We start from the raw sequence: 16,393 nt of genomic DNA on the forward strand, positions 1-16,393 counted from the left end.
CATTTTTGGAGCAGTTGAGCCTGGCAAGATGCGTCTTGAGCCTCATTCCCACTGCACAAAAAACCTGCCAACATCTGGCTTTTTAATGCAACGGGAGTGTGTACGATCAGCATTCACTCCCATTTTATCTGCTCCAGCTCCGATGATGGGTGAACGCGCTAATTTCAGCTCCCTAACCACTGAGATGCAATAACATGACGACACTAATTACCCTCCGTCTCCTCCTAAGCAGCTAAAATATTGTTTCAAGTTAATCTGAACCAAATTTGAAAGGGGGACTTAATAAATAGGAGATAAATAAAGAAAAGAAACCCCTGAAAAGTTTTCAAAGACGTCCGATCCTGCTGCTGTCTGCTGTTCACCTGTTCTCCTGCCTGTGTGTGACATCACACAGACACACCAACAAAACAATGCACAAAAACACACCCAGGCCAGCTGACAAAAAGGCCGGCCCGCTCCCCAGAGATGAGTTTAGTGGCAGTGGGAATACAGCCAATCGCTCATATTTAGCAGGTTTATCCGTGTTTAAAAAAAATTGAGGATACAATGCATCATGAATCGACAGTCGACAACGCATTGAACCGAACTGACATGATAATCGTAATTAAATTGAGACCAGTGAAGATGCGCAGCCCTAAGCCAAATAACAGCCCAATGCTTCGAAATTGTTGTTTTAAGCTATTAAAATGCTACCGTTAGCCGTAAGCATCAGTGTACCTGCTGGATGTCCTGATGCAGCGTGTCGGGGTTTTCATTCAGCTCTAATCGAGCCTTCTCCGTCGTCTCCGAGCTCAGGCCGGCGTGCAGATGCGTCATCATGGAGTCTCACTCTGCTCTGATTCCTGACGTCCAAAAAAAGTTTCTCTGCAAACTGCAGATGGATTAGTTTTCCCGCCTTTTTTCCAGCCTGTTTCCAGTTCGTAGTTACAATCTTGTTGGTTTTTTTTGGTGTCTTTGCCCTTTAATCTGTAACACAATCTTGTTTGCTGTCTTTATAAGGTATAAACCTGAAACCGTTTCAGCTCCAGGTTTCGTTTTAACAATCGTCTTCGATGGTGATTCACTCCGACGGCTCGTGAATCAACAACCGTCGTCTTCCTCTACATCGTCAGGAAGCTGGACGTTTTTTGGTTTTCGACTGTCGGGGAAAATGCGGCTTGACGAACAGCACATGGAGGTAAAGGTCAGTGTCACATTCACATCCTCTTTGTCCTAAATTTGTTCCCGCTCAGCGTCTCCGGGCTCCCGCCTCCTCCCGCTCTCTGACATCTTTCAGATCCGATCAGTCGACTCTCCGCTGCGTCATGACGAGGTCGCTGATGATGATGATGATGAAGACGACGAGTCCTGCTGTTCTGCTCCAAGGTCAAAGGTCAGTTAAGGCAGCTGGGTCTGATGTGGGCCTCCTCAGCCTGCAGGAGAGAAGAGGTTAATGATTATTTTTTAATATCAATGAATCTGCAAATTACTTTCTCAAATAATTAAAAATAATGATGATTTATCTGACGTACAGTCAAAAATCCAATTTCTTATGTATAACAAAGAAAAACATCTAATTCTCTCATTTAACCCTTTAACAGCCACACTAAGAAATACCTTTGAAAAAAATATACATTATATGCAGAACACGATACCTAAATGCATCAATTTATTGACAAATTTATTTTTGCTAAAATTTAATAAAATAATATATTTAATTTTAATTTATCTTTTTATGTTATATTTATTCCTGGTGGGGTTTTTATTTAACCTTTATTTATTGATTTTTAGCATTTTATTGTTGTTTATCTTGTTTTTTTTCTAATTTAATGTTCATTTTTATTTTTTTTAATTTGTTTTATTTTTGCTATGTAAAGCATTTTGGGTTGCATGTTTGTATAAAGGGGGTTAAAAATATTTTGACTAAAAATAGTCACTCACAAACTCACAATATACAGATTCTAATAAACAATATGAATAAATAAACATTTTTAAATATTTACAGGTCTGAAAAGGATTATAAAGAAGTATAGATTATTATATTATTGTCTTTTATATTATATTATATTAAATGCCCTAAATCTTCTCCATATCTCAAATAATGTACTTGAAATGTTATATATAGGCAGTTCACAATTTTTGTGATTATTATTATTATTATTTAAATATACAGCTCAGATATTCACCTCATATCTCTGAGATATGACTTAAAAATATTTTTTTATTTTTTATATACTTCATATACCATTTTGTGCATATTCATAACATAAACTAGGCCCCTATTTTATTAGATGTTTTTAGTTATTTTAGCTACTTTGCATCAGTTTCTCTGTGTCTGTTTAATGTGAGTGAGCGGGATCAATAGAGGTTATCTTCATCTGTGATGACCCCTGCCCACCCCTCACTCAACACCCCCACCCCCACTCATCCCCATCTGCCGTCCACATTAATTGTGTCAGATGTCCAATCTGTCCACTGAGACAGCAGCACGAAAATAAATAAATAAATAAAAACACTTGAAGGTCCCACGGGCTTTATTTTACATTTCCACCCTGCAGATTTAACAAAATAAAACCTTCACGGTGTTTCTCTCATTCTTCATAATGCTGGAAGAAAATGTTTAAATGTAATATAAATGTGATTAAATTAATTTATTCCTGTCAGTGTGTAATGGTTAAAGTCACCCCCGTTCATATGTAGGCAGTGTGCGCGTGTGTGTCTTCACCAAATGTCCTCACAGGGAGACAGAAATATCACCGCATCCTCAAAAAAGTCAGCGCATTAATCTCCTCTGCGTGAATTTCAGATTTAATTAAAATATAAAAATAATAAAAATCCGTGAGATGAACAGACGGAGGAGCGACCTGCTAGGTGTGCTGGTTGAATCCCGGCCGTCCTGGCTGGCCCGACGGCCCTCCGGTGGTGGTGCTGATGCTGGGGATGGTGGCGGTGGTGGCCATCGGTATCCCGCGGACAAAAAAAAATAATAATAAAATAAAAAAAATTTAAAAAAAAAAAGAGATTTGAGTCCAAATTACAAAACCAGCGAAAAATGAAATAATGAATAAAAGATCCCTGAATGCGTCAGAGGAGGTGAGCGCGTGTCCTTGTGCGGGCTTTGTAGCGCGTGAGGACGGAGCGGGATCATCTCACCGAGACGCGTTTTTCACTTTGTGCTCGGAGAAGACGTCAGGATGCTGCCACACCGTCAACAAATCACAATAAAGACACGCACTTCCGCCCGGCGCCTTCAAAACAAAATTAGATTTCATCATGGATCGATCAATTTTTTTTATATTATTATTATTTTTTTAATTATTATTTTATCAGTAGTTGAGTCAGTATCAGTTTTTTATCAAGGTATTTTTTAAAAAATTAATTTACAGATATATCATAAAAAACATACATCTAAAAATCTTAAATCTTAAATAACTTTACAGCTAGACAAAAATAAATAAAAAAATAAAATAAAAATAAGAACAATAAAACAAATTTAAATAAATGCCAAAGATACAATAACAACAGTAAAAATAAAAAAAACAGTTTTTAACTTTGACTTAAAATTGGTCAGTCAGGGATATATAACTATCTATCTATCTATCTATCTGTCTATCTATATTTACGTGTTTGTGTGTATATATGTATGTATATTATTAATATAATATATATGTTGATATTTTCAAAATAATTATTTTATTAATATACATTATAATATCCTATCGTGTAATTATTCTTAATTTTTATTTATTGTATGAATGTTTTAATTCTCATGTTATGTACTGTAAAATTCTGCTGCCTCTTGGCCAGGTCGCTTTTGAAAAAGATTTTATATCTCAATAAGCTTTACTTGGTAAATAAAATAAAAAATAAAGAATATTCAAGCACCTCTACAATCATTTCCATACCTACACTTGTGTTTTGAGCATAATTCATTTACCAAATAAGAAATAAAACACACATCACCTCTGTGTGTAATTTTTATTTCATATTTTATTGATTTAACCAAACAAAAGAAAACTTCTGTAACAAGGTAAATGACAGATAAAAAGCGAAAGTAATGTATGCTCAAATTTGAAACAACATATTCACACAAACATATGAAAACGCATGCACATTCACATGGATATACATTTACACATTTATAAATTTATAATGCGATTGAGTTTCTTATGTTAAACAGATTTTTAAAGTTACAGGACGTGTGATTTAAATTACCATTAAATCACTGAATATAAATACAGCACAGGGTTTGCTGTATTCACTGAATGATCAACTAGTCAAATAATCATTCCAGCACAAAAACGTATCTTTTATACTCTTTAAACTGCTTTTAAACTAGACATACCCATTATAATATTTCATATCATTATTTTGATTACAAGAAAATATCTGATACATTCTGTATGGCTAACAAATTTTACTTTATTTTGAAACCACACTGTACTCGTTTCCGGTCTTCTTCCTGCTGACACGCGGTACCTTGACCCACCTGCTCGCTCCTGACTGTGTGACAGCAGCTGACGGCCGTGCGCGTTCACGGCAAAACCTGGACAGATTGTAGGTTGCACGCGCACACGCAGTGACTGGTGTGAGCACGCGGGCACGCGCATTTATATATAGACCACAGGAAGTGGTTCAACACACAATAAATTCTATTATTACACTCCGTATTTTGAGTTATTTAGTGGATTTTACTGTTTTATTTCACTTGTTCAAAATTCTTTTTTTCCTCTCACGCTCATCCATTTTGTGTCCTTACCCAGTCTCTGTTGCTCTAAATCAAAAAAGTCAAATGTACTGATTATATATAATTTATATTAGTAAAGAGACCAAGAATATAACCTAAATTAGTAGAAAATGCAATACTTTTAATAACATTTTAAATATATAATTATAATAATTAAAAATATATTTTTATTAAATTAAAAAAAAAATCTTTTTGTTGTTTGTTCAGTTTGCCCTAGCTTTATTATTATTATTATTATTATTATTATTGTTGTTGTTGTTATTATTATTTTATTATATTATTATTATTGTGTGTGTGTGTACATATATATAATTATTGCATTTGCAGTAACCCCTGGTGTTGCGTGTCTTTTGTTACTGTTTTATTTTGTATTAAGCTACTCAAAATTAATTAAAAAGGAAAACAAAACATTGATGACAGCATGAGGGCTTTTATTATGAAGGCGTGCAGTAGCGTCCTCGGACGTGACGTGTTTCCTGTTGCGTCGTAGTCCACTCAGCTGGGAGACTCCTCACTGAAAGCTTCTCTGCCTCCTTTTAACCTCTTTTTTAACTTAAAAAACGTTGTTAAAAACTCCTAAATTATCTTTTCACGCTCACTACAGTTTATACAACAGTCGTGTGTACGTGTCACACCGCGGGACCTCGTCTTCAGTCTCATTTTCGGGACATTTTAGTCGCCTGATCTGCCCCCTCCGGAGCGTGCTAACGTCAGCTCATCGGCTAGCCACCATTCACTCTTTAAAGAAACGGTCGATTAATCGATATCTCTGTAATCATGGATCAAACGGGAGTCGCAGCACAAGCACCAAAGGTAAGAAGATATTTTTGTTGAGCTGTTTTTGTGTTTGAGTCTTGTTTTTTGTTAATTTGACGAAGCTAAGTCAGTTAGCTACCTAGCACGCTAGCGTTAGCGAGCTAACTTCAGCCTTTTAAGGAGAAGTCTGTTAAAGAGGCCATGTTGGATTAACTCAACTCTCAGTTTGGAAAAACATTATAAATATATCTACAGAGTTAGATTCATAAAAATACTACCACTTTCATGCGGTTTGTAGTAAATTTCATTCGGCTGATAGTTTTATTGAAGCCAAATTTGTGGCTGTTTTTGTCTTCCATACATCTGTAATTACATGTTATCGATTTTTAAAGTTGTTTTTTTAGGTTTTTTTAGATTCCGTTTTTAATTTAAAGATGTATTATAGATTAAGTTTTAATTTTTACAATATTTAAAATCCTTTGTGTTTACTTTCTGTATTTTATTGTATCAGCTGTTATTTATGAATGTATTTTGCATTTCGTTTTTGTAATTTGAATCTTAGAAATAATTATTTATGTGTTTGTATTTTAATTAATTAATTAATTTTTTACATTTTCGTTTTGTTTTGTTTTGTTTTGTTTTTATTTATTTACAACGTTTGAAAAAATCAAAACCAAGAGAAATTATTAAAATGAACAGTAATCCCAAAGCAAACTCTCAGTACTCAAACTCTCTTAAACAACAGAAATAAATATTGTTAAACATTTACATGAGCCAAAAGGAGAAGGAAGTATAAACTTATATCATCCCGCCCCTTTATAACTTAAACAATTTAATAAAACTTTAATAATTATAGAGCTCACATTACAATTCACCTCTGTAATGTTTTTATACAGCTATATAGTATCTTATTTTACCACTCAGATTTTTAGAGTATTTAACCTGCCTTTGTTTGTTAATTTGTTGTTAAAATAAAAAGGGGAATAAAATAGCTCCTTAAAGAAAACTGTGACCTCAGTGCTTTTTCTCACCTTTAATTTAGCCTCCACAGAATTCCTCACTGCTCTTAATTATTCTTAAAACCATGATATGTGTGTGAATTAATAATTACATTATTAAGTATGTTGTAATTTTAAATATTTTATTCTCTAAATGTTGTGAGTGTGGAGTGGGCGGGGCTCGGCTCAGACATGTCTGAACTTGTCTCAGCTTCATCTCTGATATTATTTCTGTCCAGTTATGAGTCACTGAGGGTTAAACTGTTGAGTCACACTGTGCAGATGATGTACCGAGGTGTAACTGTGATTTTAAGAATTAAATAACAATCTGTATTCCTCTATTCTTCTTCTATATTCTTTTATTTTTTTGTCGTGTCTTCTTTTTGTGTGTCATGGTGCTATGACCGATTTGTTGCCAACTCTCAACTAAATGCACAGACAGATCAATGAACTGATAAACCAAGAAAATAATAATAACAATAATAATAAAATGTAAAAAAAAAACTTCCATTGTTATCTATATAACGCTTTCCTGTCAGTCGGCGATACAATCCTGTTGGCCAAAAACGACATAAATGAATCCCAAACAAAAACAAACTCCTTCAGTAAGAAAATAACTTTAATAAGTTTATAATGTCGTTGTTTTTTTGTTTTGTTTTGTTTTTTTCAGAGCCCGTGGGGTTCAGTGGCCCCGGCGCCTCCGGCCTGCTCTCTGACTGATGTGATGAGCGAGCAGCTCGCCAAACAGCTGGACGAGGAGAACAACGCCTTCCCTGCGCTCACTGAGTACGCTCACCTGTGTGTGTGTGTGTGTGTGTGTGTGTGTGTGTGTGTGTGTGTGTGTGTGTGTGTTATTGACCTGTGTGACATTTTTTTATTTGATCTTTAATCAATTTATTTGAGGTTTTTTCTCAAATAAAATGCCAAATTAAATAAAATCTTTGCATCTGTCTTTTCTCTCTCTTTTGCTCATTTATTCTTTCTCCGTTTGTTCTTTTTTATTCTTATGTATTTATTTTGTTTGTTCTTTCTTCATTCATCCTTTCATTGCTGATTCATTGTTTCTTCCTTTATTCTGTCTGTCTTTCTGTGTTTGTTCGTTTATCCTTCATGTCTCCGCTCTTCTCCTCCGTGTCTTTCAGTCCCGCTGCAGATCTGTTGTTCTCAGATGAAGTTTCTGACACGACCAGCGACCTGATGCTCGCTCAGATGCTTCAGATGCAGTTTGACCGCGAGTTTGACGATCAGCTGCGTCGGGAGGAGAAGAAGTTCAACGGAGACAGCAAAGGTAGAACAACAACGTCGTGACACACATGACACACGTGTGAAGACACGTGACTCTCAGTAACTGACTGCAGTGACTAAAATGTTGATTTTTAATGAAATATTTGATGTTTTTATTTCAGTGTCCATCTCCTTTGAGAACTACCGTATGGTCCACCCGTATGAGGACAGCGACAGCTCAGAGGACGAGGTGGACTGGCAGGACACAAGACACGACCCCTACAGAGCAGGTAACGCACCTGCAGTGGGTGGACAAAATAAGAGAAACACCTGACAGAACACACAGCCCTCAGCTCAGTCTGTTTCCAAGCATGAATTCATCTTTTAAACACGTCAACTTAACTTTCTATTTCTGTTTCCGAAGAGGAACACGACTCGATGTCAGAGACCGAAATGTCTGTGATTTATTTATCTGACTTCTCTCACTGTCATTTGATTAACCCTTTGAAACCTGGAGCAAATCATTTTTTTTTTTGTTTTTTTTTTAAACACGGGGAAAAAGGCAACGAGCAACGTGGCTGGAAATGTCCTGCAAATTGCGAGAAATTCAAAGATTTTGAAAATTATTTTTAAATAAGGTCTGTTAGATTTTATAAAGAACTGTGTTTATAACTATCACACTTAGTGATAGTGATTATCACACTTATTAGAATTTACTTCGCAGAATTATGATGATTTTTAAGGAATTTTCCAGGTTATTTTCCTGTTAGTTTGTTTTTTAACTCAGTTTTCTAAAGTTTGAATTTTTTTCATTATTTAAGAAAAGCCAGTTTTCCAGGTTACAAAGGGTTCACTTCGAGATCCTCGCGTGTCTTCATTATCTCACAGGATGTTGAGATGTTTGCGTTTCTGTGTTTGATCCGTCAGAAAAACCCCAGACGACGCCGAGGAGAGGCTTCACCGGGAAGGGCAAGAACATCACCACCAAACACGACGAGGTGACCTGCGGACGCAAGAACACGGCGCGCATGGACAATGTAAGACGCACGCTCTTTAGATTGATTGTTTTTTTAAATCTAGTTTTATACGTTATATGTGAGCGTTACCAAATGAAGAAAGAACCGTATTCACCCTGCAGAAAACAAAACAAAACATAAATAATAAAAACAAGCTCATACAAAAAATAAAGTATCTACATACAGTAAATACTTACTTAAAAGTGATGATTATGAAATTAAAAAAAATGAATAAATCAAAGTGAATAAAATAATAGAAAATAGAAAGTCATATACGGAGGCTGTTTAGATTTATTTGTAGATTCATACACTCTGAAAAAACCCAAAGAGAAATTTGCAGGATAAATTTCTTTTTTTGTGTCATCAAATTTTTATTTAGTTTTGTTCAGAGTATAACAACAAATTATAACAACCAGTACAAAAGTGAATCACACACTCACAGCTTAATACTCCAAAAGAAAAATTTAAAGCTCCCCCTGGCTCAGAGTGAACTGTGCTCTTATATAATTTAAAATTAATTAATCAATTTAAAAAAGGAAATGAAAAAAATTACAGAAATAAAAAATAATAATAATGAAAAAATGTTAATTACTAAAAAGAAACCCACACAAATAATTCATGAGAAAAAAACCCCAAAAAACCCTTCATCTTCCCCAGATAATTATTATATCAGTGTCATAAATATTATCTATTCAGGATGAATTTCTTGCTGACTTTAGCACTGCAGAAACTTTTGTGTACAAAGGAGCGTGCGTGTTGGTCGTATTTACACGTCTCTTCCTGCATCAGTTTGCTCCAGAGGTCCATGTCGGCGACGGTTTGGGGATGGACCTCAAGTTGTCCAACCAGGTGTTCAACTCCCTGAAGCAGCACTGCTACAGCGAGCAGCGACGCAGCGCCAGACTGCACGAGAAGAAGGAGCACTCCACCGCTGTACGAGTCATTATAACAAACAAATAACAACAATAACTCAGACAGACTGCTGTTTCTCCGTCACACTCAAACTGTCGTGTCCTCAGGAACAAGCGGTGGACCCTCGCACTCGTCTGCTCATGTACAAAATGGTGAATGCCGGCGTGCTGGAGAACATTAACGGCTGCATCAGCACCGGAAAAGAGTCGGTCGTCTTCCACGCTGACGGAGGGAGGTGGGTCCACGTCTCCACGTCCAGAGACACTCGCTAAGCATACAGCTATATTAAAAAAAAAAAAACGGTCACCTTTGGGTCACCAAGACCGTGATTTTAGATTTTATTATATTATTTCATAGAATATTTTTATTGAGTTTCACCATATTATGAACAAAATATGTATGCATACTCACAAATATCCAGTATTAAATTAAATAAATATATACATAAACCAATATACATATACCATGAACAATGTTAAAATTAAAATAAAATAAAAAATACCTCTTAAGTAAATGGTGAAATGATAATAATAATAATAATAATAATAATAATAATAATAATAATAATAATAATAATAATAATGTGTATTATGAAACAAACAACAGCACCAGAAAGGGTGCATTACAATAGATGCATTTACGATACCTAAATATTTAAAAATGTTGCTTTGTGTACTGAGCAGCTTTTTGAAGGAAAAACTTAAAACAATAATGAAAATACAAGAATTATTATTATTTAAAAACATAATGGCAAAATACAAAAATAAACATGAAATAAGTAAGATAACAATAATTGTTGTTGAAAATGATTATTTAATAATAATAATGATACAAAATAAACATAAGTGAGGTGACAATAACAATTGTAAAAAAAAAAAAATTTTTTTTTTTATCACTTTGATCAACAAAATCCCTGTAAACATCACAAAATCAGCTTGTGTGTCTCTGGAGGAAAAAAGTGATCCAGCTTTGACAGAAGATGAAAATAAAGACGACAAAGTACATTCAGCCGAGCGCAGAACAAAAAATAAATTCAAACGCACCCTCCAACACGCTGCTCTGAAATCTGTTCTTATTTTTTCCGAGCAGCCTGGAGGAGCAGCCGGTCCCAGACGAGGTGGTGCTGAAGGTCTTCAAGACGACGCTCAACGAGTTCAAGAACAGAGACCGCTACATCAAAGACGACTACCGCTTCATCGACCGCTTCAGCAAACTGAACCCACGAAAAATCATCCGGCTTTGGGCCGAGAAGGAGATGCACAACCTGAGCAGGTAAAGCGGCCTCCTGCGGCCCTCCGTTTTGTAGTTTTTACAGTGTTTCTTGTGTAGTTTGTGTAAATCTGATGTGTGTGTGTGTGTGTGTGTGTGTGTGTGTGTGTGTGTGTGTGTGTGTGTGTGTGTGTGTGTGTGTGGAGGATGAGGAAGGCAGAGATTCCCTGTCCGGAGGTGGTGCTGCTGAAGAAACACATCCTGGTGATGTCATTCATCGGTAAAGATCACGTTCCTGCTCCCAAACTGAAAGACGTCACGCTGAGCTCGGAGGACACGAAAAACGCTTTCTACCAGGTTCTGCACGTACGTACGCAGCGACAAACTTACTCATGCAACACTTTGAAGTTAAATTCCTGTAAAACGTATTTAAAAAAAAGACAAAAATTCTAAATATTTAGTATAGATGTCGTATAAATATGCAGCCTACAAAGAGCAAAAGAAAATATTATTTAAATAAGTAAATATAAAAATCTGGGTTAGGGTTAGGGTTGAGCAGAAGTCTGATACCAACTCACAATATTACATTTCAGTTGTATTATAATAATAATAATAATGTATTTATATGGCACACTTCCTATAACCTTTCAATTAAAATAATAATAATTAAAAAGTTACAGTAGTTTAGAATGTATTTTACAGCCTGTTTCTAATAATATTAATGCTGATAATAATAATATAATAATGATATTATTATTATTCATAATGTTAGTATTTTTGTTTTTGAATTTTTATTTTTACAGCATTTATAATTTATAATTATTATTTTGCCAATAATTCTATAAAAATAATACACGTATTTAATGATAATGGTAATAGTACATTTATTTTTATGGCTTTTGCTAATAATAACAAAATTAATTAATTTTAAAGCATTTGAATAATCATACTAAAAAATCATTTTTACATCACCTTACCAGTAATAATGAAAAATAAAAAATGTATTTTTACATTGTTTTCTTAATAATGTGTGGTCAGAGCTACAGGGCGATTGCTTTGAGTTTTTTGCTTCTATAATTCAGTATTTCGGCGTGTAAATCTGTTTTTGTGCGTCTGAACGTGCAGGTGATGCAGCAGCTGTATCAGGAGTGTAATCTGGTTCACGCTGATCTCAGCGAATACAACATGCTGTGGCACGAAGGGAAGGTACCACGTCTTTTTATATTTCAATAACTGCTTCTTCATCTTCACTTTCTCTTTATATGTTGATTTTTTTATTTTCAATAAGGCTTCATCCGTCCTCGCTGTTCCTCGAAATTTCTCCGACTGCACTTCTTTTCTCTCTTTCTCACCCTCCTCCTCCTCTTTCTTTTTTTATTCTATCATCCCACCTGTGCTTTCCTCGCAGATTTCAGCCTGATTCTCATTTTTATTATTTCATTTTGTCCTCCTCCTCCGACCTTCCTTCATTCCCTCCTCCAACTTTACGTCTTTTATTTGAGCTCTTTCTCCGTTTCCTTTAACTTTTCTCTCGTCCTCCTCACTCCAGTTTTCCTGATAATTCAGATTCTTTCCTCACTTTATCGTTTTATCGTCCTGCTTCACGCAGGCGGTATGAGTCAGTCCTCTCCGCCCACCACTGTGTGTGTGTGTGTGTGTGTGTGTGTGTGTGTGTGTGTGTGTGTGTGTGTGTGTGTGTGTGTCTGTGTGTGTGTGTGTGTGTGTGTGTGTGTGTGTGTGTGTCTGTGTCTGTGTGTGTGTGTGTGTGTGTGTGTGTGTGTGTGTGTGTCTGTGTGTGTGTGTGTGTGTGTGTGTGTGTGTGTGTGTGTCTTTGTGTGTGTGTGTGTGTGTGTGTGTGTGTGTCTCGTAGGTGTGGTTGATTGATGTCAGTCAGTCGGTGGAGCCCACCCATCCTCACGCACTGGAGTTCCTCTTCAGAGACTGCAAGAACGTTTCCACGGTAAATTCACGTTTATTTCATGTTTCTAATTTATTTATTTTACATTTTATATAATTATTGTTTCCAATTTATTTTTATTTTTAAAGTTTATGTCATGTTCCTTTTTTCTTTTGTTTCTAATTTATTTATTTTTGTTTCTAATTTATTTTAATTATTTTCTTTATTTGGCTCCAATTTATTTAATTATTTTTGATTCTGATTTATTGTATTTCTTGTTTCTAGTTTTTTTTTTTTTAAACGTCATCACAAAAAACAGACATAGGTTTAGTTCATTCATTTAAAGTATTTATACCTTATTATTATTAGTATTATTATCATCATATATACATCATATATACTTCATTATTTATTTTATTTTATAGCCTTAAAGTTTCATTTTCTAATTCTATTATTAGCATTAGTACTATTATGGTTATTATCAGAAATATTTATTATTAAAATTATTATTTTATTTAATATTTCTTTTTGTGTCAACTGTGTGTGTCACAGTTCTTCCAGAAGAGAGGCGTGACCGAGGCGCTGAGTGTGTACGACCTTTTCAACGCCGTGAGCGGACTGAACATCCCTGTTGGTGAAGAGGACGAGGCCGAGTTCATTGCTGAGGGAACACACACACACACACACACACACACACACACACACACACACACACACACACACTCACAAATGAATTACTTTCAGTATATTACATGCTAAGTAGATTTCCTTGATGATCACAGGCTGGGATCTGTCAGAAATACTCACACTCATCAGTCTGCACACAGAGTGTGCTTTTCAAAAACAGGTTTAATAAAAAAAACAAAAAACATTAGTATTATTTTCTAATTAATTTTTACAGAATTTTAACCCTTTAATTGCCAGGTTTTTGTCAAGTCAAGTCGATTTTATTTATAGAGCCCTTGATCACAAAACATGGTTTGCCTCAGAGGGCTTTACAGTGAGCGACTTCTGTGAAGATGCCACTGTGTTTTTAGAGGGAATATGAAGTTAACTATTTAGTTTCCACAGTGTATTTTAGACTTATTGTAGGAGCTGAGCTGCAAATTCACTGATTACACTCAAATACACAATCTGGACTACATTTAGGACACATGCATCAACACACACACAGTTATCACAACAGGAAGGAGGAAAAGTAAAATGCATCAAACAGTCCTTAAAGGGTTAAAGTGACAACAGAAGAAGCTTTGAGAAAGGTGAAAACATTTTTTAAGAGAGGAGCATGCTGGGTAAACGCTCTCTCTCTGTGCGCTCTGTCACAGATTGTGGCGTTGGAGAAGAGGAACGAGGATCACGTGCAGCGGCGAGGAAAGAAAACCTTCCCCGTGGCCTCCGAGGACGCCGGTCCTCCTTTAAAACCCGACGCTGATGACTAACGCCGCCCGGCTCGCTCTCTCTTCATGATGATGAAAACGCTGTTAAACAGGAGAAGAACGGAGGAGGCTCCTCCCCCCGGCGCCTCCCCCCACCTCCAACCACGCCACCAACCCACCAGCTGCTTCCTTTGAACGGGCGGCGCCGAGCGCCTCCTCCTGACGTTGAAGTCAGAGTGTCCTGAGAGGCTGCAGCCGTCCACACTGACCGACATCCCAGTGTGTGTTTTCAAAAGAACCGCAGCTAAACGGTTAAAAAAAACACTGAGAGGATTATTTTAAATTACGTTTGCGAGGACGTCACTTTGTCAGGCTGCGTTTGGGGAAACGAGGGTGAAACCATGCAGACGACAACAAAGACTTTTTTTCTCGTAAAAAAATCACACGTGGTTTGAATATTTCGTCCTGTAGCTTCAGCGAAAAAAAATAAAAGGAAAAAGAGCACAAATGTCTAAAAATGTGACATGAATGTACAAATACATATTCAGCCTAACATTCGCTAAAAAATATGATTTAAATCTGGAATCAAAGAATAAAATTAAATTACTTGACAGTTTTAGTTCACCTCAGACACACATTTCTGTTGTTTTCCAATAATAATAAACTTAATTTATGCACAACATTTCAACACAAAGTGATTTTTTAAGAAAGGATTAAAATGTTTCAGGACTGCAAAATATCAAACAACGAAAATAATACAAAAATAAAATGAAGTCAAAACTAACAACAGTGACATAAAGACAAAATATAATTTAAAACCAAATGATAAGAATGAATTTATTAACAAAAAAAGTTCCATTGCACAATAAATAAAATCAGAAAATATATTCATAAATACCCAAAAAACATAAAAAAGATAAAACTGCAAACTGCAGCCCACATACAAACATGAATGCATAAAAAATAAAATGAAAAATATTTTTAAAAAAAAGACATGTTGAACATAAAATGGTGTTTGCATTTTTTAAAAAGCTTAAAAAAAATAAATGTTGACTTAATCCATCATACCTTCTCAACCTGTTTTTTATATTTTATCTTTATTTTTTATTTTTGCTTTGCTAAAATCTATCATAGGGAACTACATGTATCAATAAGATTAACTTTATCAAATTCACAGCTAAAATAATCATTATACACTTAATTTACACAACACTTTTCAAGCAGAGATAAAAAGGGATTGAAAGACTGAAATATTTCAGGACTGCAATGGATTACATGTCAATGAAAATATAAAAATTAAATGAAATCATATAATAATAATATAAGATAGTAACAAAAAAAATCGGTCTGATAATAAAAAGGTTACCTGTCTCCACATTTATTTTCATTCTTTTTTAAAATTTTGCTTCACATGCTGATGAGATTTATTTTTAATTAAATTAACAGCAAAAAAGTTACACCTGAGAGAGAAATATGCGAGAATAAACCTGGAAACTCTTTATTTTTTTTTTTGTATTATTATTATTTTTGGGTGTCTTTGTTTGTCGCTCTGTGTCATTGAAGCAGGCGGGGAGGGGTCAGAGGTCACAGCAGTTTGGTTTGGTGTGTTTGTGGAAGCTTAAAAGGGGATTAACGAACGCTTGAAATTAAAGTGAAAAGGAAACAAGTGCACGTAAAACAAAAAAAAAAATCATCTCAGCGTCATGAAATGTCGGGATGGAAACAGTTTGTTGATGTTTGCAGTGAAAAAGATGAAAGTAGATTAAATTAGATTAGAGTAGATTATATCGTGCAACTTTTAATTCAGAAAACCTGTTGGTCTCTTATTAAATGTTTTTTGATCTTAATGGATTAAAAATGAATTGTCATTCACTTCATGTGATGTCGTGGTGGATTTATTCTGTGAAATTATCTGCAGACATTTGGTGAGATTAAAAAATAAAGATGAAAATGTTTGTGTTTTCTTTTAATTTATTGGTTCTATAATATATATATATATATGTATGTATATATATATATATATATATATATATATATATATACTCACAGTCGAAGGTTAAAACTGTATAATCTGGTTTTCTGCGTGTTTCTCTGTAAACTCGTGATCCTGAGACAAACGTCACATGACGCCCAACAGACTACTTCCGTCCTGATTTCAGAATAAAATAATCTAGTTTAAATATTAAAAAGATAAATTACAATAAAAATGGGGGGAAATGCATCATAGAAAATGAAATCATACATTTTTTAAATTAAATGTTTGGAATGAAAATGCTAAA

At 34.9% G+C, this 16,393-nt stretch overlaps 2 protein-coding genes across 2 annotated transcripts in view; one reads left to right on the forward strand and one right to left on the reverse strand.

Annotated features, from left to right (window-relative positions):
- The window catches only part of LOC121963365 (clavesin-1-like), an 8,412-nt gene extending 5,245 nt beyond the window's left edge, over window positions 1-3,167 (reverse strand). Inside the window, exons 1-2 of the mRNA XM_088072279.1 lie at window positions 2,844-3,167; window positions 718-1,412 (exon numbers count right to left, since the gene is read on the reverse strand). Coding sequence (XP_087928405.1) covers window positions 718-819 — 102 coding nt within the window. The 5' untranslated portion in view covers window positions 820-1,412; window positions 2,844-3,167. The remainder of the gene's footprint in view (window positions 1-717; window positions 1,413-2,843) is intronic.
- A 2,019-nt stretch (window positions 3,168-5,186) lies between these two features.
- riok3 (RIO kinase 3 (yeast)) lies at window positions 5,187-15,991 on the forward strand. Its single transcript, XM_088072109.1, has 13 exons — window positions 5,187-5,539; window positions 7,151-7,266; window positions 7,623-7,768; window positions 7,887-7,994; window positions 8,632-8,741; window positions 9,510-9,653; window positions 9,740-9,867; window positions 10,722-10,904; window positions 11,048-11,207; window positions 11,967-12,047; window positions 12,712-12,801; window positions 13,291-13,402; window positions 14,062-15,991. Exons 1-13 carry the CDS (start codon window positions 5,504-5,506, stop codon window positions 14,175-14,177), a joined length of 1,530 nt encoding a protein of 509 aa, XP_087928235.1. The 5' UTR covers window positions 5,187-5,503; the 3' UTR covers window positions 14,178-15,991.
- Window positions 15,992-16,393: the final 402 nt, after the last annotated feature.

Source organism: Plectropomus leopardus, chromosome 21 (assembly GCF_026936395.1).
Source record: "Plectropomus leopardus strain MGB_pleo_1.0 chromosome 21, ASM2693639v1, whole genome shotgun sequence".
Classification (NCBI taxonomy): Eukaryota; Metazoa; Chordata; class Actinopteri; order Perciformes; family Serranidae; genus Plectropomus; species Plectropomus leopardus.

Coding starts and splice junctions, on each gene's coding strand:
- riok3 (XM_088072109.1), top strand. CDS start 5,504: ATGGATCAAACGGGAGTCGCAGCACAAGCACCAAAG. Junction 5,540..7,150: donor TCGCAGCACAAGCACCAAAG/GTAAGAAGATAT, acceptor TGTTTTTTTCAG/AGCCCGTGGGGTTCAGTGGC. Junction 12,048..12,711: donor TGCTGTGGCACGAAGGGAAG/GTACCACGTCTT, acceptor TGTGTCTCGTAG/GTGTGGTTGATTGATGTCAG.